The sequence below is a fragment of the Indicator indicator genome, chromosome 3, assembly GCF_027791375.1.
Source record: "Indicator indicator isolate 239-I01 chromosome 3, UM_Iind_1.1, whole genome shotgun sequence".
Lineage (NCBI taxonomy): Eukaryota > Metazoa > Chordata > Aves > Piciformes > Indicatoridae > Indicator > Indicator indicator.
The window spans coordinates 16,293,346-16,317,491 of record NC_072012.1 but is presented as its reverse complement, the minus strand read 5'-3'; the positions used below and the strand labels follow the sequence as shown (position 1 = coordinate 16,317,491).

Genomic DNA, 24,146 nt, shown 5'->3' with positions numbered 1-24,146 from the left:
ATTCCCTGATACATTGCAAATTCCATTTGCAAAGAAGCAAAGTTGTGTATTCTAACCCCTGCTTGTGTATCTCTTCCCCTTCCCTGCCCCCCATACCCTCCCCACAGTGGGAGAGAGCCCATCTCTGAGTTACAATAGGGCAAGAGCTGGGATTGACTGCAGACTGCTTTAATGCCATTCTAATGACAACTTGTGAAGATTAGGAAGTTGTCAGAATCAGATATCAGCTAAAGCTCCAGCTTGCTTTGTGAAGTCAGTCTGAATTAATTAATGGGTAGTTTTCCTTTGATATTGCTTTGATATTTGGCTGCAGCTGGATAAAAATCAACCACAAAGTAAGCTACATTTTGTTTACCACTGCTTAAGACTCTATTTAGTTCAATGTTCTTTTTCTTCTGCAGTTTTTGCTTTTTTAACTTCCCTGGCACAAGGCAGTAGAGACAGGCGTTTGCTAATAAATGGTGTTATGGTGGAATGTTTTTCAGTGACTGTTTCTCTCTGCTCCTGGAGATACTAGGCTACATTCTGGGAGCAAAGCCATTACTGATTTCAACAAAGCTATAAGTGAAAAAATGGACTGTTCCAAATATTAGACAAACATTATGCTTGGCCACTCTGATACTGATTTTCCTGTTAAACAGTATTTAACACTTTAATGACATTTAGTTTCTGTTTTAAAGAGTGCTGATCAGTTGTTCCATGCACCAAGAGCCTGAAATATAAGCTGTGCAACTAGGGGTCTTCCTTAACTTTTCAGGGTGGGAATTCATGGCCCATTATAGTGTCCCCAAAGAGATGCCTGCACCCAAATGAATCCCTGAATGTTTCTAGCAGCCTCAGTGACTCTGCTAGCAAAAAGAGAAAGGATTGCTCTGCACACCACTGGGGAACAGCAGACAAAGAAGTGGCTCTTTCAACTAAACTGATGATCATTTCTTCCCCAGAATGAGCAAAAAATCAATTTTATCTCTCTGGGTCTGCAAAGAGTATTTTTAATTAGGCAGAATATAATTGGTCAAAGTGTGTTATTAGAGTAGAAGGCTCAGTCAAGTCACCCTGTTCCACCTGTTTTTCCAGAATATATGGGGTTTCTAATGACCACAGAGAAGACAGAGCTTACGTTTTCTCTCTCAGCATGTATGTTGTCACATACAGCAGCATGGTGTATCTAAACGGTGTGGTTCATTACCTGACTGAGAGCGGAGAAAACTAGCTAGAGATGCCTCAGCTTCCTGCACCACCATGGGAGCACAAACACTAAATGAGACAACATCACATCCCTTTGATAGCAATGCACAGAGGCACAGACCACCCAGCAGAGGTCTTTGTAAGAGGCAGCACAGCTCACCGGGTTGGACACAACAGCAGAAGGATGCTAAACAAACACTCTCCCTGCCATAAACACACCATGAAGCCCAGGCTATTTGGTCACAACTCAGGTCCATGGGGGCCAAATATTGCTGTTGAAGAAAGGTACATGGCATCCAAGGGCATCTCTAATGATGTTACTTCCTGATGTTGTTTATGATATGCCTTTCTAATTTCACTGTTGTAGGAACAGTCAGACATTTAGGAAGGCTCCCTGAACTAGTTTTCATTATGAAGACAATTCTAACAGCTCATGTCATAGTGCTAATGAGGCTGACTGAAGTACTTGCACTTTCCATCCTGGATAACAGAAAACAGCTAATACCAGCAAGAGGATAAATAGCTCTCTAAGAGAGTGCCTGGGCTGTTACCCTTAGCTAAAGCATCCCAACCCAAATCTTGGTGAGCTTTGCAATACCCTAGAGTACTCCAGTGATGGCCTCTCAATTTTGTTCAGAGCTTTCAGTTCTGAAGTGCATTCTCCAGTCAGTGATTTCTGGGTACCCAGCTTGAAAATAATATTCTGTGAACAGATCCTCCAGCCTTGCTGAATATGATGTTCTAAGTTGGAGGCTAAATTCTGCAGGTATTTTGCGAAATTATGACCTGAACTGTTTGGAATAATGGAAATCATAGGTAAAGCCCAGTGCCACATGCCAGAACAGTCTGGGGATGGGCTTCATATTAGGGAACTCTTCTGAGGTTAAGCCAGTATTTTGTGTTATTTAGTTTCCATTCAACTAGGGAGGCGATGGAGTCACCGTCCTTCAGATGTTCAATAAACATGTGGACATGGCACTTTGGGACATGGTTTAATGGCCATGGTGTTCTTAGGTTGACAGTTGGACTCGATAACCTTTGAGGACTTTTCCAACCGGAACAATTCTATAATTCCATTATATTACAAAGCTGTGCAAAATTAGCCCTGAACTACTCCAGAAGAGCTTTCTAAAAGAGACAGTGTGCATCTGATTGCATTTGCAGCTGGGCTAATGTGCCCCTGCCTCTCAGCAGATCTGCCGCATCAGGGAAAACCAGCAGTCTGATACAATCATCCAGGACCTGAAATAGCTCACTGATGCCCATAGCCAGTGCAGCTCTACACCTTTCTGACATACCCCAGGGGTCAGGCTGGGCCATTAGCCCCCCACCAAGTAAGGCAGATCAAGGTTTAGACTCCGTCTCCCAGTGTTTCAGGTCAAAGGATCTTACTGTAGTTTCCTGTTCTTGGACAGTATCTTCCAAACATTTGAAGCTTTGCCAACTAATAAAAGTACTTATGAGAGCATGGATTCATATCCAGATATCACAGTTCTCGAGTCATTGCCCTCAGTGTTAGTCAGCAAAGTCCTTTTGCTTGCTTTCTCTCCATCTGACTGGAGCCTGATATTTTCATACTCAGTGGAATGAACACCTTCAAGAGAAGAAAGGGTGACCTCCATTCTCAACTAGGTCCACTGGTGAAGTTTCTGTTAGGTCAATACAAGTTAAATCCTTACAACAAGCAAGCCAGAGAGAACGTGAATTGCATTCTCCTGCATGCCGGAACACTACCTTAAAAATGGGGCTGTACAGGAAGACAAATCTGCACTCCATCCTTCACTGAGAAAAAAGGACAATATAATTATGGATTAAATGCTTTGCTCAACTTAGAGAAGTTATTTTCAATTATTCCCCTCTCCCTCTGCCTGTACAACACATATTGTTCTGTCATTAATCTGCAAATTCAGCTATTTACAGAGATTTCACTGGGCTCCTAAGTCACTTTCCACTGTTAAATGAATTCATGGCTGGTGATCCATTCTGTGTTTCACAGTAACAGTAGATGCAAACCCAACCTTTTTACTAAGGTATCTGAATTTAATGCAAATATTCATTTTTCATGTAAGTGATGAAGTCAAGTCAATGTTTTTTGAGGGGCAGAGATGGAAGTGGCATTTCTGCATAATTGAAAAAAAAATCACTTCTGAGCTGGACAAAATGTATCATTACATAGTTTCACTTGCATAGTATTCTAAAGGAAGAAATGGGCCAGATTAACTTTCTCAACATCAGTCAATGTCTTATAGCTCAGTTCCTAGGAATAGGCGCTCCCTGGGAATTCTCTGCTTTCCCATCTGGTTATTTTTATAATTTAAACAGTTCTAGAATTTTCCAATCCTTCATTAAACAGCATTTGGCCATGCTATATGGGTACTGAATTAGTTTAATTTGTCATCATAAATCAATCACTCCAGTCTCTTAACTAACTTAATTGCTCTTTGAGCTCCCTTTCTATTTGTCCAAATCTAAGTCACTGATATCTCATATTCAGGCTATTATTCAAGTCATATTGGATGATTACCTTTTTATTACAGGTAATTTTTACATAATATTCATATAGTACTGACAACTTATAAGGCAGAGAAGGAAACTGGATATGAAAATGTTACTTGAGAAAGGAGTATGCCAGGATATTCATCAGAAATGAGCTCATGAAATGAACATCTGAAATATACTTGGGGTTTTTTTGCTTCTTGTTGGGCAGGTGGTATTTTATCAGAAAGTGAATGTGGATTCATAGTATGTTGTCATGGATGCCTGCATTTTAAAATAGATTATTGTGAAGGTTAAATAACCTGCTAAACTGATTCCGCACAGTGCTCCCATGTTACAACCTCTTATGCCTTGTGCCCAGGAGAGGCTGTGGTGCTGCCTTACGACATCAACACCATGACATGTAGCAAGACCAAATGTGGTTTACCCTCAACATGAAAGCTGAGCTGGGCTGTGTGAGTGAAGGGAAGCCCCAAGGCAGACCAGATTCATGTTGATGATTGTCAGTCTGGTGCAGGGCAGAATGAACCTTACTGTGAATGAGCACCAAAGGATAAGAATGATCTAAGTCCCTTTCCAAAAACTAGTTTTCATATTGAACACCCCTAGATGGAATCTAAAGTTTCTTTACAGCCAGTGCAGAATACTTAGAGAAAATTCCCCTCTACGACAGTCCTGTTTCACTGTCACACAAACAGCATTTCATAAAACCAGTCATGGATCTTACAGTGTTAAAAAATGAAATATCTTTCCCTCAACTTTTGACAAAAAAAGGAAGCCATTGATATTTTGGAAGGCAGACATATCCTACAAACTTCATCTTGCTGTTAAAATTTTAAGAGCTTTCTCAGAACTGTATTTCTCCATTGTTAAACCCTTAATTAAATTTATTCATACAGCTAATGTTCTAATTTCATGCCAGAACTTCAATACAAAGGGTTTGCTGCTACTTGGAATATATATACTCCACTTGAAATAAGAACCACGTAAACCATTAGTCTGTTAACAGTGTAGGAGTGCTGTGGCCTAAATCAGTGCAGGCTGTTAATTATTTTCTGTGATAACCTTAGCTATGAGGATATATGCAAAATATAGAACCACAGATGGGTTTGGGTTGGAAAGGACCTTAAAGATATCTAGTTCTAACACCTTCCATCAAACCAGGTTGCTCAAAGCCCCATCCAGTCTGGCCTTGAACACTTCCAGTGATGAGACATCCACCACTTCTCTGGGCAATTTGTTCCAGTGTCTCACTGCCCTCACATATGCCCTCACCCTATATACATATAGGCATAACCAATTGTGACCATGTCAGAGCAGTTCAACTTCAAAGGCAGAATAGACTCCAAAGATTTTTAGGTGTAGATTTTACAAATGGATTCCCATTTATTCTTGACTTCGAATAGCTTCTGCATGGGACTAAAGGTGTATTTATGCATCTATTGAGCTCCAAGAATTCAACCAACACATAATGCTCTCATGTTACCTATCTGCACTTAACTCTTGATAGGAAGTCCTACACGATTCTTTAGTCAGCAAAACAGAGCACATTGGGCTTTTAAATTAATGCATGTTAAAACTAAAACAAAAAGCGTCAGTGCTACAAGGTGGCTAAAGCAGACTGTGCCTCAGCTCTTTGTGGTTTGTTCTCTATACAGAAGCCAATTTTCACTAAGTAGCAAATTAGAGTACGGAGGGACTAAGATTATTGCATCTAACTGAAGGTACAGAACAAATTTAGATGAGTAGAATTTATTGGATTATTTTGTTCAGGGAATAGAAGTTAAACACCTCCAACAAAGCCATGAGATTCTTAATGAAGATGAGACTGGTTAAAGCCTCAGTTCCACATCTCATCCCAAGTAAGCACTTTGCAGATCATTATTACATTCAAATTGAGCTTTTCCTTTTTTCTCCCTTCATCCTTTTAAAACAAAACCCAAACCACTGTTCCAAGACTGGAAATTCATGTTGTTCATTTACAAGACATAAAAGCTACTTGTGATGCCAGCAGCAAATAAACAGAAGACAACTGTCCCTATTTCGTTGATACATATCATATATAACCAATATGCCTGTATTTCTCAAACACTCTGTATCTTTTTCTCTGCCTCGTAGCAATCCTACTATAACAAGAGATATCTAAAGACATTTTTTGGGGAAAGATAAAAGCTCCATTATATGACAAGGAATATTATGACTAACAGAGAGATTATACTAATCATGTGTAAAAAGATGATGTTTGATCCTACTTATACTGAAAGTTTTTAAAAATTTAAAAAAAAAATCTTTTGAATGAATTTTATCCTCAGAAAAATGATTAAAACCAGTAAAGCCTTGAGATGTCAGCTGGTGACATGTTTTTCTTCTTTATCTTTTTTGTTGTTGTTGCTGTGAAAACAAAATCTAAGAGAATACAGCAAAGTGCATCATTAACTTCTTATTAATTTTATAATACAAAGGCAATTCAGTTAAAATAGTGGTGCTGCAACTTTAAATTACAGAACTAGCTTGGTATTTAATGAGAGATTTAGCACAGTGGGGGTTCTGTTAAATTAAGTTGTGCCTTCACATCACAGTGGGAAAACAGGTGTATATTGGTTTAGAATTATGGAAATGTTGACTAATTTCAAGGCTTGTAATCAAACAGCAAGGCACCCTGCAATATTTTCTTCCAAGATTCTGCATTAATCATTTATGTCTGGTCTTATTTTCTTCATGTCCACTAAAAGGATACAGATCAAAGGAAGAGATAAAGTGCTTGTGTTTTCATGTCTCTGTTAAGGCTGAGGCCCATGCAAGAAGTAGAGAAACAGAGCACTGCAGGCTTTGTTCAAATACCTGCCTAAATCAAACTGAATGGGAGGTCTTGGAAAGAAGATAGATTTTATACTTAACTCCCACTTTTTTTTGGCTTCACGAATCTTGATTCAAAACCTGCTTACCAAGCCATGTGGAGCAGGTCTGCACTTAAGAAATGAAGAAACTAAGCCCAGCAATAATTTGTACACTGTATGTACACAGTGAGTTACACCTGTGTACAGGTAAAATGTAGGTGAGTTCCAAGCAGTATAGCATCCCTGCAGCCCCCTGCTCCTGCATCTGCCATCTTTCTTTACCTTACACTAATAAATCACCTGCCTTTGCCTTTGATTTTCTTCCTGGGGCATTTAAGTATGCATGGTGGTACTACAGTAAAGTGGAAGGCACCGATCCTCTTGTTTCCAGGAGACCTCTTATTACTGAACCTCCTACATACCAATCTTGTTTACTGGATGCAAGCCGACACTTGATGCCCAAATGAACTTGATCTTTCTTCATCCCTTGTTGTAACTCTGCCAGGACATTGCTTCCATTTACTCCAAAACTGTTTCTCACACAGTTCCATCTACTACTGATCCCTGCTCACTCAGTGAAAGCTGCTCAGTGGGCAAGAGCTAACAACAAGGAAATTGCTAAAATTCATATAAAGAGAATCCTGCTAATGTGAACAGTTTTCAGCATGTGTGCCACAACGTTAAAGTGTGCTTAAATTAAGTTAGTTTAGCACCACATATGCTGAGTGTCAGCATACAGCACTTACAAAATACAGAATATGTTACATAATATACAGTGAATGGTTCCCAAAGAGAAGTAACAGATTTGTATTTGAGTCATTTGCCTTTGTTAGAGGTGTCCCTTTAAGAAGTTGGTATAACAACTTATCTCAAAGTAAGATCTTAACATCTCTGGCAGTATCAGGAATATTTTTAAAGCCCAGACTCCAGAGTCATGGGAATATAATTTTCACATTTCCTTAAAAGAAAAGTTTGTAACCTCACAGTCAGGACAGAAAAACACAGCTTGAAAAAATAAGTTTTAAATGACAAAGAGCTAGAGATAGCATTAGAAAAAAAGTATTTTTGACCTTTGTTCAAAAAAATCAAAAGGAATAGTAGCCTGTAACTGCTGCATGCTTGTTAGCTGTTCAAATGCAGAGAGGCAAATGATGCCCTGCTCAAATAAGATGCAATACAGACCTGAGCCAGCTTTGCCACCTGTACATGAGGAGGTCATGGAAGGAGTCTGCCTCTTTGAGTTACCTGCTGGGGTAACTAAAACCTCTCAGAACACAGCAGCCAGCTCCTGGAGCTCAGGGAAGAACATAGGAGCAAACAAAAGGATCCTCACTGCTTCTAAGTGGAGTGATGTATATAGATCTCATGGCAGGGTTTCAGGGTAAGATTCCATACCCTACCTGGACCTGGAAATGCTGGCTGGGCAGGGGACTGCTCCAGCAGCTCAGGACCACATCTGCTGCAGTGTTTACCCTTCTTAGCCACTCAGCACAGCCATTTGACTTAAAGCATATTGGAGAGCAATTACGCAACTAGTTGGGTTAAGTGCAACACATAGCTGAAATCGGTTAGAGAGCATTCTTCCAAGGGCTTGGCATTCTCTGGCACTGGGGATGAGAACCAACAACTGAGGTTGCAGAGCCAGAGGATGATGAGATTCAACCTGAGCTCCAAAAGAGTTTCAAAGGGAAATGTCCCTGATAACCTTCCTTTCTCTCTGAGGATTACACACCGATCCACTACAACCTCAAAAGCCATGCCTGCTGTTGTAGGGTCTTGACACTGAGCCCTGCAAGGGCCAGTTGCTGGAAAGCATCATTCAATCTGAAGTACCACTATTTTCCTTTTTTACCCCTGTAGCCGGTTTACTTCTGCCGATTTCCTACCACCTCTTCCAGCATTTACACTTGCAAATGACCAAGGACTCTCAATTTTACCCTGGTGAATTATCAGTTCTCTCACATAACTACCCACTATACTTCTCTATGTTAGCCATTTCCATGACAGATGAGGTGGCTTTCCTAACAGCAATTGCATAAACTCCTGGCCAGATGTGAATTTTTCAAACACATAGCGTCCAATTTCACATGCAGCATGCAGGAACTAAAGCAGATATGGGCCATATAACTGTCAGTCCAGTCAATATTTATACAGTGTTGCATACATTTATTTATTTGTTTTTCTGCCTGTAACAATACATTCCAACCATATACTTGAATACTTTCCCTACATCAGGAGGGAATATACCTCCATCCTTTATATTTTTCCTTTCTCATCCCAAATATATTTGGCTACATTCAGCAGAGGAAAACATTAGAAAGAGAAGATTTCAGATAATTCATGCAATTACCAGTGATATACTTCTCCCTCTGACTTAAATCTGAATGATAAATCTGTATGATAATACAAACTACATTTTGTACAACAAAATCATAACTGTTTCAACCACTGGTGGGAGCCATCAGTGAGAACAGGTTGCTCAGGAGAAATGATGGCAAGGAACGGGATGACAATGTGCAAGCAGCTAAATCGCACCGTGCTCTACAGTACCCTCATGTGCAGCCACCACAGCAATGCAGTCAGGTTGTTCAGAAGCCATATGGATAAAGGCTTAGTTTAACAAAGTTGGCTGCATTCTGTCTTTTTCTCTTCTCTTCTCTTCCTCTTCAAACTAGAAGCCCCAGTGGTGCAATGTTTTTCTGCCATATGGTCTTTCCCCCCCTTCCTCCCCCTTAAATAGAAAAAAAAACCCAGAATCTACCCTGCACTTCAGTAACTGTCTCTAGTCACAGGTATCAGTACTATTTCCAGCCAAAGGACTTTCTACAAAAGAGCAACTGCCTTTTGAGATGATGCCATTGCTACAGGACTGGCACTGTTACAGGACAGACCATCAGGTTAGCTGCCTTCCATGAAGAGATCAAGGTAATTTGGGGCACCAAGCTGCATCTTGAGCAAAAGGGCTATTTTTCTGTCAATAAAATACTTAGGATCAAAAAGTAAATGTACTCACCCCAGGTAAAGTTTTAATATTGTGCAGTGCATTCTGTGCCTCAAGAGCAGCTTTTCTTGTATAAAATGTTACGAAACAACAACCTATAGAGAGAAATGAAAAGCTTTCAGAAATTAGTGAGTATGATTTGTGAGAGTACAATAGGGAAGGAGAAAAAAGCAGTGATTGAACAACACATCATGAGAGCTAGAAATGTGAATTATCATGAGGCTGCCTGAATAACGTGAATAAAAGAAAGCTTGTATAGCTTAAAATAAAAAGTCACCCCCTGTGCATTGCATCTATAGCACACCTACATTGTTAGTGAATTGTAATCACTTAGAAATTAGGTTAACCAAAATCCAATTGGCTTTGCACAGTGTAAATAAGGTTGTATTTTCCTGAAGGTTCCCCATTATATGTTGAATATAAGCAATATGGCAAGCTCAAGCTGTAGGAATTAATTTTTGCACCCCAGGCAGAAAATCAGGTTAAAGCAGGACCTTATTTGAAAGGCCTTACATGTAAGAGCTAAGGTTTGTTCCCTCTGTTTGAAACCAGGTAGGACTGGAGGTAGGACACTCATCTCAGCTGCAAGAATGAAACATAAACTACAAGAAAATTCACCTCAATAGTGAAGACTGCTCGTTGTTGCCAGTGTTAAGTGTGGCTCTGCTCACTCTCTATGTCTACCTTCAATAAAGCAGTTTTAGTTGCCTCAATCCTATGGTTTTCCCTGTGGCAGCATGGTACAACTGGGTGGTCTGTGGGACCAAACACAGTTGCTGACACTTCCTCCACTGCAAACATCTAATGTAACTTTACCCACAGCGCACACAACCCAGGCACCCAGCACAGCCCCAGGGTGAGGTCAGAGCTCACAGACAGATCCTCAGGGAAAAGCTGTAACATGACAGGTGTGGGGCAAAGAAACAAGGACCAGGATTTGACTTACTGCAATCTGTAATGTCACATGGCAATGAATTATGTTCCTAGGCATGCATGGGACACATGCAGAGAGCTTACTGCAGGAGGACCTTGCAACCAAGTTGCAGGTGGGATGCTCAATACCAGCTTATGACTTCGACTTTACTTCCAGTGGGAGGAAAATTACTTTGAAAGCATCACTTACACACGTACGTGCATAACACAAGATTGCAGGTATTGACAGAATAAAAATTCACACTTAAAGAGCTCCCACCCAGCACAGTAAACCAATGATGTAGGAACACATTTAGAGACTAATCTGTTGCTACTCTTTCCATGGGAGAAATACAGCAGGGCCCTTGTCCCATGGACATAAGTAGCTCCTGCTTTGGAGCCATGTAACATTAAGAAGATCCCAAAATTCCTGTGGCAACAGACAGGGTGCTCAATGACCCCGCCACTATAGGAAGAGGAAAAACGTGCTGGGTAATGCTGGTTGGGAGGCAGACGTGGCTACTGAAGTAAAAACCTACTCTGTATCAAAGAAGATGATGCAAATTTTGCTGATGAATCAGAAAACAATCCTATTTGCTTAATCACAGGAAGAGATGTGTTGCTACTCAAGGGAAATGTCAAAACCAAACAATAAATAGAAGAAACTCTGGCTCTCGGGTCTTCCCCGAGTCCACTGGAGTGTGACACCTAAAATAATCTGTCCTTTGGGCAGTGAGCACAGATCTTGCTTGCATCAGCTCCCTAAAGTTGACCAAGGTGAAAACATTGCATCCTGCCTGCTATGCCTGCTTTCGTTCAACCTTGCAGCATGCCCGTAACCGCAAAGGAGAACTAGGGAGAAAGCATGCACAGGAGAACACAGCTAGCAAACATCTCAAGTAGCTGTGTGAAGGGGGCCCTCACCACACCTTGGAAGGAAGGGCTGAAGCTAGAAGGCCCCCTCCGCTGCCGCTCGCTTGGTTCAAGCTGTGCATTACACCGTGAATGCTCCCTCTGGCTTCCCAGATGGGCCAGTGATGACCATTACCTTTATAACAAGCAAAGGCAATGATGTGTTCCCAGCTGGAATACAGTGAGGTTTTCCTTAACGCAGGAAAGTGCTGGCAGGCAATACAATATATGGGCAGGCAGGTGACACTAGTAAACATAGCCAAGAGGAACATTTTCCATACTGCCAACATGTTCATTAAATTTCAGTTTATGATATTGTTCAATAATTATTTCAATGAGTCAAACATTGTCTGGCAGGGATGAGTGGCACTGTGGCAGCCATAGCCTGTTAAGGTTTGTGCTTCCTGTGTTCTTCTATTCCACAAATAGAATGGCGCAAATTTAGATTTTATTCCAGAGTGAAAAAGGGAAAGAAATCCAAGTTTGTGACATTTAATAGTGTTACTTTGAGAAAACATTTTTCTATCCTGCCAGCCAGCTCCACACAGTCTGTCTTCTACTGTTTCTTCACTGGTTTATTAGCTTTTTAATATAAAGCTTTTTAACCAGGAGAGAGCATTCACAGGGTAAAATAACAAGTAGTAGTCACGACTTTGCAATCACAAAGTCCTTTACCATGGGTTTGAAGAGTTTAATTTTACATTTCAGCTCTGTGGATTCATTCTGATAAGAAATTTGAAATCTATTGGTTTATCATTCTTGGCACTACTTGCAAGAACTGCATTTGAAAGATGAATATACTGTGAAATATCCTTTAACTAGTAATTTTTGGGAAGTAATAGTGCAGGAGAGAAAAATGGCTCTGTGAATGAGGACTGGGAGAATACAGCAGCTTAATGGCAAACGTGCAGATGTTTCAGACAGGTCAATGGACCCTGAAAAAAAATGGAGGCTTCTAGGCCTGACAGACTGGTACATCTGAAAATGCATATGAATGAAGTTTTTCTCTTTTTGCTCTTCTTAAAAAAAAAACCCACAACAAAATGAGAAACAGTTTGCTGTGGTTAGAGGACAGTGTGGGCACCAGTTGTGGATGCCTGATTCTGAAGCTATCTGCTGAAGAGGTCAGGGCTGGATTGATAAAAATGAAAGCAAGAAAACACAGAACAGAAAAGGCAAAAGTGCACACAGTCCCAAAGGAAACACTACAGCTTTCCAGAGGAGCTCACTGCCAAGTTATGCAAACCACTGTAGCTGCAACTTTGAAGATGCCTCCAGCATATAATCCCTTTGGCTCAGTACTACTATGTCCTGTGGGAGAGAATATCAAATTCAGTCACTTCTGCAGAAATTTCAGAAGGGAAGACACCTGTATAAGAGGACAGGGCTAATCTGTGCTTTAGAAGTGGTGGCTGGCCCCTGCTAAAAGACATGGAATGACTTTCCTTCCTCCATTTTCCCTAAGAAAATGTAATATTGCCAAAGACAAATCAGTGACACCTCTGGAAAAAAAAAAAAAGTACGTTTCTGACTGAGGGAAAAGAAAGAAAAACAACAACTCTCCTTCTTCCAGCCCCCTGCACACATAATCTTGGCTTCATCACCAACAAATCTGACAACAGCTTGAAGCACAACTAAACTTTTCTGACATCCAATAACTTAAAAGTCTGACAGTGATAACCTTCTCCTCTGTTAGACAAGACAACTAAAAAGGTGAATTGGTTTGTGGACATGGTTCTGCTATCTTCAACAGCCTAAAATACCGTCCAATTTAACTCCATTTGGGTTAGTATCTTCTTGACCAAAGGAACAGGAGCTTGTGCTGCCAGTCAGTGCCTCCAAAGCAGCAAATCTCCTGAGTCTTGGTAAGCTGGTTGTGCTCTACTTGGAACCGTTATTTACTACAGTGTAAGATATTTCTTCTTTGTACCTAGAAAAAATACTGAATGAATCATGCAGATCCCTACAGTCCCTTAAGGACACTGGCAACAACTTCATGGCTATTCTGCCAGATGCTTGAACAGACTGAATAAAACCTGCCACCCTGTGCTGCACAGAGTCTAATAGCAACAAATGGGATGCCTGAGAAACAAAGGCAGAAACCAGACCTACTTCTCAAAGCATCTGATGAAGAAACTCTGCAGTGTGTACACTACAATGCTCAACTTCAACACCTCATTAAAAAAAAAAAAGGGAAAAGATCTCTTATTTCAGCTTGTTTTTTCTCTCTTCCCCCCCCCTTTTTCTTTCTTTTTTTTTTTTTTTTCCAAAGGAAACTTAGTGCCAGAAAAAGACCTCAAGGTCCCAGCCATTGGGAGAGAGTTGACACATTCAATTCTCCACGACACATTCAATTCACAAGTCGCTGCTCAGGCTGCCAAAGGCACCAATTAGCATCAGTGGTAGAGATTTTATTTATTTAATTTCCACATAAACCTGTTTAGCATGACACCGACAGGGGCAATCAGCCTTGTGTATGGCTAGAAACAGCTTTACTGGAGTCACTGTCAAAGATGGCAGCAATGGATTACATGGAGATCACACAGCCACAACTTCACTAAAGCAACCATTTACAAGTTATGAATGAACAAGAAAAAAACAACAAAACAAAAGAGCTCACACACTGTGCTCACAAACTTCTGCTGAAAATGAACCTGGATTTCTGGAGGACATTTGTGGTGTTGCAGAATTAAGATAAACTGCAGAGTTTTCACAATAAAGCTTCAAAAAATGCCATTCCTGATATGAGCAAGATGATTTTTTCAGAGAGCTGTCAGTGACCTACTGCAATGGGGCTTCTCCTCCCATGTGACTTCTGCTCTAGAACCCACATTAGCCACCTGTGACACCCAGCATCCCAGATACGGCTTTGTTAGGCTGTAAGACACAGCCATACGACATTGCTAGGAGCTCCAACGTGTCATTATTTTTTCACTTTCTCCCATTTCAAACACATACTAATTACTCCATGAGAGCTGTTTACACTCCTAATTTTGAACAAGTAACAAAAGGAAGCTCTCCTCCACTCAGAGATGTGGCATACACAGGCCTCGCTGGCATTTGACAGCACTGGGATCTGTGTAAAAGGCTTAATCTCTCAGCCAGGATTTCATGCTTGAATGAATACAACAACCTCCATCTTGCTGCATGTGTGAAAAAGTCTCTTACAGTTCCCTAAACTGAATATACTACGTTAAACTGAATGCCTAGGTTAAAGTCACCAGGAACTGCACATGTGCATCGACATGAGAAACTAAGTCTTGGATGTAGGTAGGAGTTAAAACATGTTGTCCTATAAGATGTTCTGAGGTTTTGATTTGCTTGCAGAAAAATGTGCTGCAGTTTCCCAGGCCTGAAATTTTAACTTTGGGAATTAACAAAAAGAGAAAAGATAGAGGAGAGAAAAAAAAGTCACTTGTATTTGTTGCTCTAATTTATGAGTTTCTATAGTTTTCAGCTGTCAAAATTTGTCAGTTTGAATCTCTCCTGTGTTGTGCATATTATCACCTGCTGCCAGTATCTGAACCCTAACCATAGGGTATAGACACACAAGAGCTTATCAGTGCGTCTCGCAAGGCCTGCAACAACTTAAAAGTATGAAATTTGCTTTACCTTCTAGACTAATAAAATAAACACTTCAAAACAGCTATAATGATTATCTGATGATTGAACTCTGTATTCTTTTAGCACGTAATGGAATCCTGGCAGACAAATTCAATTCAAAATACATTCACATTCAGGACATCAACAAAGTCATCATGTTGTGAATTGAAAATTCCTTTAAAGGCTGCGTTTGAATTCTAAGGGGTTGACAGATCAAGGGACTGAAGGCCCTGGAAGGCTAAATGAGTGAAGTCCTGCTATGTTTCTTTCTGTGAATGAAGCTCACTTTTGTGTGTGCATTTGCAAGCAGAACAGGTGCTGGCTTCACACAAGCTTGGAATCTCAATGGGTATAGTAGCTTCTTGTCAGTCCAGCACAGTTCAAGCTAGTTTAAGTCAAGGAGTATTTATTATTATTATTATTATTTTCCCCTCTAAATGCTCCTCTCCCAATTCCCACATTTGCTCCTCCACTACCAAAATTTAAGCATAAAATTGGATTTAATAGGGTTGCCTTTTAAAAATCTCTTGCATTCCAGCTGTTCACTCAAAGGCTGAAATATGTGCTCTGTAAATCACAAATTGCTGCTGCACAGTTAGATCTGAAATCAAACCCATCACAACCTATACTACCATTTTCCAAAAAGCAATGAAGACATGAAAAATTCTCTCCCTCTAAAGCTACTGAAAAGACCTACAGCTACAGGAGTTCAGCAAGTGCATGGTTGGGCAACAAGTTTTTTCTCATTCATTAAATTTGGTGCAGTGCCATGGGAGCATTTCCTCTGCAACACAAATTTTAGTTCAATTAGGTATCTTGCATGGAAGACATCAGTCCAGAATTAGGTATTTCAAGTCTAACAGATTTTGGTTGGTTTCCATCCAGAAACAGAGAAAGGCATGAAGTGCCTGAATAGCAAATGCAGACATTCCTGACAAAGGAAAGCAAAAACCCCAAATGTTTCCAGAAATAAGAATCCAGCTATTTCTGTAATTCTGCTGGACAGAAAATGAAGGTGGCTAAGGCAGGGATGCATTTGATTCCTATCTGCACCATCCTCTTACTCTATTGTATACGGAGTCACTTGAGAGTACAATGTCAACGGTTCCCTCCCAGAGCAATCCCTGATAGAACTGCCATATACTGCAGAAATCAATCTTTAACGATGCTGCCTCCCAATTAGATCAGGTTTGCTAATAGTTTGATATAATTGGCACCCTGACGGAAACCGTATTACCAATCCTGTCACCAGCCAGGAACCCGCACTGCCACTCTAATGACAGCACATACTATAGTGATGCCACTTCTAATATTAATATATTAGCTGAATGTAGGCAGGGGCTCTCACACAAGAAGCTTTCACAACCAGGATGTGCTAAAGCCCACCCTGTGCTTTATTTTGGTTGTAACATCCAGGGTGGCCACACACCAGCCCCAGTGTGCCCCAAACCACCCCTGTCACATTAAAGCACAAATGCTCCAGGCTGGTAACAGCCCTGTAAATGGCCAGTGAAAAATGATCCCATGGAGCTCAATTTTTTCTCTCCATGCCTTGCAAGTTATGACGGCCTTTCTGTTAATTGGCCACAAGTCCTAGTTTGCTGTCAGCCTTCAGCTGCACCAGGGAGCTCTTTTGGAGGAGTCGCACTCTGTCATTCTCATACCCTTGTGAATACAAATGCTCTCTATAAATGTCCTCTGCCTACAAAATGGATTTTTTTTTTTTTTTGACCTAGATTAAATCTGCTGCATTTTCAAGCCTTTTGGGAAAGTAACTAAGAACTAATATGCACCGGTTCATGTGCCACAACACTTTCCTACCCATTATTATGCAAATTTTGACTAAATGGCCACACAGATAGAAAAAGATAGCAAGGGTAAAAACTGTCAGAATCTGCTTTTCTTGCTTTCTGAAATAAGCTACTTACATTAAACAGTTTTAAAGGGCTAATAGCTGTAAAAGTATCTGAAGAATCTCAATGTACATTTATTCATACAGAATGATGGCAGCTTCTGTAAGTTCCTGAACTCCTGCTGACTTAATAATCTCCAGCAAGTGAATGGCCATCATGCTGGTACGCTCTGGTTTACTTTAGGAGAAAGGTGCCACGTTCCACATCTCCAGCTTGGTGATGTTAATTTGGTGTTTGCACTAGATGGTGATCAAGGAGGAAAACCCAGCAGATGCAGAATTAGAAACACAGAACTGTGGAGATCGGAAGAGACACGCAAGATCGTCATTCGAACCGCTCACCTAGATCTTGCAATCCCACCACTACTGCTAAACCAGAGATTATATATGTGGTGGCAGAGTAAAAAAATACATAAAATCATGTTTATAGCATCAAGGCAATTTCATGTCATTACTAACTAATCTGTCCCTAAAGAGAAACCATCACTGCATGCTGGGATATAAACTGACCCACAACGGTCTGGGCTGACTAGTTGATGAGAGATGTCCAAACGAACTCAGAAAATTCTGTGAAGATAACAGGTGAGTAGTTGGTGGCATTGGACCTGTGCCATCAGTACTGTGTCAACACCCTGATCTGCAGATTGATGGAAAGAACACTGGCCTGGCATGTTTCTCCTCTGACAGTCCCTCCAAGCACCCACCCAGTGTAAATCCCCTGGGAAAACCATTGCTTTCCCAGCCCCAGGAGATGGAATGTTGGCAGTCAGTCAACTCCAGTCAGAAAAATTAAAGTGGCTGCTTGGCATCTCTTGAGGTCATGTTTGGTCTGTTCACATTTCTAGGTCTCAGAGGCACAGAATATTTGAGATGGACACAACAGTCCATACAGCTTGCAATAAAAACTGCCTGTCTCAAGTACATAGGACAGCATGGGGAGCTGGTGGGGATGTGGTATTTCAGTCTCTGGGTTTTAGGTGTTTCCCAATGGGAAGGCACAATACTTCCCACCTGCAAAATACAGAAAAGAGTATGTACAAAATACAGGTAAACCAAGAAATACATATATATTATGTTGAATTGGAAATCATTTGAAGCAAGGCATGTCACTGTATATATATTGTATCACAAAGAAATCTTGAATTTGGCAGGACACCTAAGTGAAGCTACAATGTAAGTAATCACTTATTTCTTATGCTGCCTTCTCATTTCCTCTTTGCCATTTCTTTTCTTGATTTCCTTCTTATTCTTACACTAATTCTCCTTAATCTTTAATTAATTTTCTTCTCCCTTCATACAAATCCTTATTCTTTTCTTCCTAGATGGTCATTGTTTCCTTTTTCCTTGGCCAGGTAACAATTACTGAATTGAGTTTACTGTCTTTGAAATGAATTAACATGTCTTCTGAGTAAGTTAACCCCAATGTTTGTCCATCTGCTCAACTCATCTTTGGATATAGTAGAGAAAGAGAGTTCAGAGCACAGATGCCAAGAGAAAAAAAAAAAAGGAAATGAAAAAATTAAGATGTCCTCCCTTATTAATCCATTCCTACAGCAGAAATCTGGTGTGATAGTGTATTTCAATTCAAAAGGATTCTACAAAGATCATGTCTACATAAATTAATATAGGCAGGGACACATCTTTCTTTAATGGTATTTCAAAAGTCTTACAGTCTCCAACTGTGATATTCACTAGTAGCAAATCAAACTTCCTAGAACACTGATCTTATAGTTCTGGATGTCCTTTTTTTTTTCCTTTTTTGTTTCCTTTGTTTTTTCCACTTGAAAGCTTGAGAAAGATCACTAAAAACTAATTTTTCATGGAAAAACTTTCAGACCACCTCCCTGATGAAACTTCTAATTGCACTGCAACTCCTGAGAAGCCACTCAAGTCCTTGTTCAACTAGGAGGCATCCTGTGGTGAAAAATACTCGGAATGGCATAGCTTTACCATAAGATTATGAATTTAAAATAGTCAAATCATTGATTTTGAGAGTTAATTGCAATTTATAAGCCTACAGTGTCAGTATGAAAAACCTATGTTTTGTACTGGAAATTTTCACTGGGTGAATGCAACGGCATCCTGGGCTGCATCAGGCAGAGTGCTGCCAGGAGGGCGGTGGAGGTGATCCTTGCCCTCTGCTCAGCTTTGCTGAGACATTTATGGGGTGCTGAGTCCTATTCTAGTAACACCAGTACAAGTGAGGTGTGGACATACTGGAAGAAGTCCAGGAAGATGATGGACTGGTGCATCACTCATATGAAGAGAGACTGAGATAGCTGGGACTCTTCAGCCTGGAGACGGAAAAGCTCAAGGGGATCTTATTAACATGTATAAATACCTGATGGAAAGGAAATAAAGAAGATACAACCTTCCCAGAGGTGACAAGAGGCCATAGGCACAAATAGAAATGTGGGAAATTCAATTTAAAATTAAGGAAACATTAGAAACATTAAAATCTCAGCACAGCCCATGGGTCCACAGACATGCAGAACAATAACAATGTCTTGTGTCATCATACCTTGTTTCCAGAAATATATCAAGAAATGTATTAATTCAAAAGCTGTTATTATGATGCATTTTTAAAATTACTGCTTATCAGATCCTGTTGTATCTGACATAATGAAGTTTTGTTCAAACCCAACATATTCCTTCAACGTTAGAAGACCACCAATCCAGCCACAGCTCTGACAGATCTCAAACTCAGCTTGTGTCTTCTAAAGACAGCACAGGAAAAGCCAGATCTAGCAGTACAGAGATAAGAGAAGGTTTATAAAAAAAAAAAAAAAAAAGCAAAGCATAGGATGGAAAGATTGCTATTGCTACTGCTTAATGAAAACCCATTTAATGAAAACCTGTTTAAGTTCCATTTACCTGGTAAGAGTCTAGTATGTGTATCCACTTAACAGGATTTGAAAAGGTTGGTTTTTTGCAAGAGAATCTAAAATTTGACCTTGGATAATTCATTTCTAGGAATAGGCTGTTGAAGTTCTTCTGAAAATAACGTTGAACACCCATCTGAACCTTTTGATGCCTAACTGCTTTTCAACAATTTGGCCTTTAATCTCCCCATGGACTAGCTTCTCCTTGTGAAATGGAAAGAGCTCAAAGGAATATTGTAAAGAAACTATTTAAAAAAAAAAGTGAGGTAAAAAGTTACTGCAATAGTAGTGACCACAATAACAGCAAATACTTGCAAGCACTGCTTCCATCTAACTCACTGCAGCCTGACATGCTTCCTCCAAAAGTTTGCTTACAGGAGATGGAAGAAATCAATAAAAGATGTTTGAGCTGGCTTAAGAGGCACTGAAACAGGATGGGAAGAAATCTAAGGTTAAATATTACCTCAAAATGCCCTGAACTTGAATCAATGAAGACCTGCTTGTACCCTCAACCCTGTATTTTTTTGCTTTTGACCAAGCCATCTAACGTGGGTTTACTTTCTCTGCTGGTCGAAGAGCTGACAAAGCCTCCACTTTGAGTCCTGATTTTCTGCAATATACCCACTATTTTCAGGAAGCTAATTTTCATCTATAGGAAAACTATTTTTCTAAAAAATCTTTTACTTTTCCTCATCTTTACAACTTAGCTCTAAATCCATAGCCTGAATACATTAACACTCCTTGCTCCATTTGCCAAGATGCAGTCAATCACTTTCAATTCTTTCTTGACTTCAACATTATAAACTCTTACATATCTCATTGATTTCCAGGCATTCACAGTTTCACTGTCACAGGGTCACAGCACATGTTAAATCTTTCCTACACTGTGTACATCTTCAAACAGTATTTCATCTAAGGAGCTTTCACTTTCCCTGAACTTGTTAGCAGGGACGTATTTATTCCTCAGTTAAGCTTTTAATTATTATTATTATTATTATAATAGAAAAGAAACATAAGAAATTCCTGGCAACTCTTCTATCTTTCTAGCTGGTTGAAACAATTTTATGCAGATGAAGATGCAACTCTGTAGAGCCTTTGAACTTTAAGCATCATCTTTACTTGGCTTTGAACTCTCAACAGGGTCCATGATCTTTCAAAGCAATATACTCTGCCTGTGGAAGCTTCAAACAAGGGGGGAAAAGGCATGGTTAGGAAAAAAAATTAAAAGATTAAAAAAAAAAAAGCTTGATATTCCTGGAAATTAAAAAAAAAAACAAAACACAACAACTGAGTGGTATCTGAAGAAGTGCATTCAGCACTCAAGTGTTTCCCTAATTAATTGTTTAGATGAGTGCTAAAATAAATGCAGCAGCAGCAAAGATAAACAAACCACTTTAGTAATAAAGCCATATATTTGTGCAGACACACAAAAATAAATAGCAGCATTTAATGAGCACAAGCAATGAGAACGAAAAGCACACTTAGTGTGGGGAATCCATGCTCAGAAAGCTCAAGCTCAAAGATATTTGAGAAGTATCTTGCAACAACCTCCTGCCTGACTCATGTTTGCTTCTTGTACAGCATCTTGTTTTGCACAGATGAACAGTGTAAAAATAAAAAGTGTCCTGATGGAGAATTACAGCTCATGTTTCACCTTGCCTGGGCAGCCTCACAGAAGCAAGGAAAACACTTGTGGTAAAAGTTTATTACCCCTGTTGTTTATTAGTTTTTGTTTGTTTGTTTGTTTTATTTTTTTCCTGATGATTAACTAATGTAAAAAGCAATAAATGGACATGCAGAACAGATGTGCAACACATGTGCTTCCAAAATGAGAGAGAAAAGCTAAGAGCACTCATACAGCCTTTGTGACTGGAAAACACTCTAATGAAGTATAAACATTCAGGGAAACTGAAACTGTTATCTTGCAAATCTAGGAAAACAGCTTTAATACAATTGCAAGGCTATTAGAGGCAGGAAAATTCAGCTAAGTTCCCCTCCCAGAGAGGACAGCATTATGCTGTCACATGTAAGTCTTTCAAAACTTTATCTGGTTCTATCTGCAGATTTCCCAGATCAGACCTTCCTGTAATTTCCCAAGAAAACAATTTCTCAGTCTCACAAGCATTAAAGATACTTTTCACAGTAAATCCTTGCAGCTTTCCTTAATTTCCCATTGCTATTTATTTCGTGAAAATATTTCTATGTAAAGCGACTACTTTCTATAAATAATTTGATAACTAAAGCAAATCAGTAAAAAAAACCCCATGTATGATACAAATAGGTATGTTATTCATCCCAGAAGTCTTCATAAAATTGATGGTTTCTTTACTGATGCTATCAACTAGGTATGACCTGGAAAACTGATTTAAAAATATCTTTTCACTAGTATTTAATGTCTATTAAGGGAAGAGAATATCAAGAGTGTGTTGGACAACCCACAGGACAGATTTCAAGTCCTCTAATTAATACCTGTTCAGAGTAGCCAGAGAGGTATAGCCTGTATGAAATGATTGGCATCTTATCAAGACAAGAGGAGAAAGAAGCTGGATGATTGGCAACTTAATCAGGGGGAAAAGGAAAAACAGAGAAAAGGAGCAAAATGAGTGCCTGAACAGCTGTGTGTTGGCTCCTGCAGTTGTCAGAGGTGGCCTTGAGCAGGCAGTGGCAGGAGGGTTTACACTAAAGCTTGTCTACAAAGTAGATGAAACAATTCAGTGTTCCTTGGCATGAATGGCACTTGGATCCTGAATGTATCTAATCATATTTGAAGGGGCATGATTCTGTACAGCGCTGTCCACAGGTCACCATGGCAGCCAGAGGAACACATCCAACAACATATCACGGATGTGCAGCTTAACTGTGCTTTGCTACCAAAAAACTCATAGAGGTTTAGCACAAAGTCTCCAGGCTTACCTGAAAACTAAAAACCCCATGGAATAAAATAAATAAATTCCTTGCACAGTATTTTGTCTTCAGCCCCTGCTCTTTCTTTTAATCAGTGTTCATTTCACATGACGCCCAACCTGAACAATCAGTATTTTGGTAGCAGCATTCTTTAGTCACTGTTACAGTGTGCCCCTGTCTTTTATTCAACATGTTAGTATTACTTAAAATATCTACATTAAGCAAAAACTATGCAAACTTTTCCTGAAGAAATGAGGAATGGTGGGTTAGAGGTTAGATTGTCAAATGAGCTTTGCATCTAGCAGTAGTTCAAAGTACTGCTTGGTCTGTTCACAAAATACCTTGCCCATAGATGACTTGTATTCACCCACAGAGTATAGTGGGTCAACAGAGAAACAGAAAAGTAATGCCTTAAAAATGCAAAATTTCTTTTTCCACTTGAGATGGGGGGTAGGAGAATAACGATGTACTTGGAGGGAAGTCCTGGTAAGATAGAGACCCATATCTTCTACAGTATTTGGCTCCCGCTAAGCCTTATTAGGGCAAAACTAAAGATATTTCCAAGTAATTTTAAATCTTCTATCAGACCACAGCATTACTCTTGCATTTTATATGCCAGAAAGATAAACCTTAATGTCTAGGAAAATTATTTCTGGAACTGCATATTACACGTTTTCACTAGAATTCATATCATAAGCTTTGACACAGAGATAACTAAGCGATTACTTGTCAACCTCTTCATTTCATCAGTCTTAAAAGCTAGGATAAAAAAAAGCTTTTCATGTGCAACAACAGGCAACGTATTAGTCCTGCAGAGTTATCAAAAATGTGGAACTAAATATCAGACAAGCCCAATTTAAAATGATGAAACACTTCTGAATTCTAAAACAATTAGGCTGATTTACAACACATGACCTGATACACTGTAGGTTTGAATCCCTTTTTTTGCTTTTTAAAAGCAGACGCATTTTTTTTCATGCTAGTCATAAATTAGTACAACTAAGATTTATTTGTGGGGTTTCTGGTTCATTCTCCCCCCCGACAAATACTATTCAAGAGCAACTCTTACACCTCCCAGAGATGCTTGTGGAAGATTTGTATTTTACCTGGGAAGAAGACATATACACAAGTGAGTTACAGACCTAGGAAAAGCAAATCATGACTAGCTGAAGAATAGCAAAATCTCCTTTTTCTGTGGCTTTTCAGTGGTGCTGTGCTGCAGATTTACTCAGTTTTCATTGCTAGGTGACTAATTTCTGCTTGTAAATCAAGGACATTGGGGTGCTATGAAGATTAGTCAGGTGAGGCATGCAGTTTTCTCCACTACTCTTCATGATGGTTGCTTCCAGAAAAAAAAAGTGGAACTACTTCTGATTCCACTGAGATTCAAAGTAAAACTGACACTGGCAACTCAACTCTGCTTCATCATGGTACTAAAAAGTCATTATCTGTGTTTCAGTATCAATTTGATTATTATCTGTGTTCTAACACAAATAGAA

The 24,146-nt window shown here is 39.7% G+C and overlaps 1 protein-coding gene across 8 annotated transcripts in view; it reads right to left on the bottom strand.

The window, feature by feature from the left end:
- Positions 1–24,146, bottom strand: part of CELF2 (CUGBP Elav-like family member 2) — a 241,067-nt gene that overhangs the window by 86,875 nt on the left and 130,046 nt on the right. For all 8 annotated transcript variants that reach the window (XM_054399924.1, XM_054399923.1, XM_054399925.1 and 5 more), the window contains one exon: positions 9,535–9,617. In XM_054399924.1, coding sequence (XP_054255899.1) covers positions 9,535–9,617 — 83 coding nt within the window. The remainder of the gene's footprint in view (positions 1–9,534; positions 9,618–24,146) is intronic.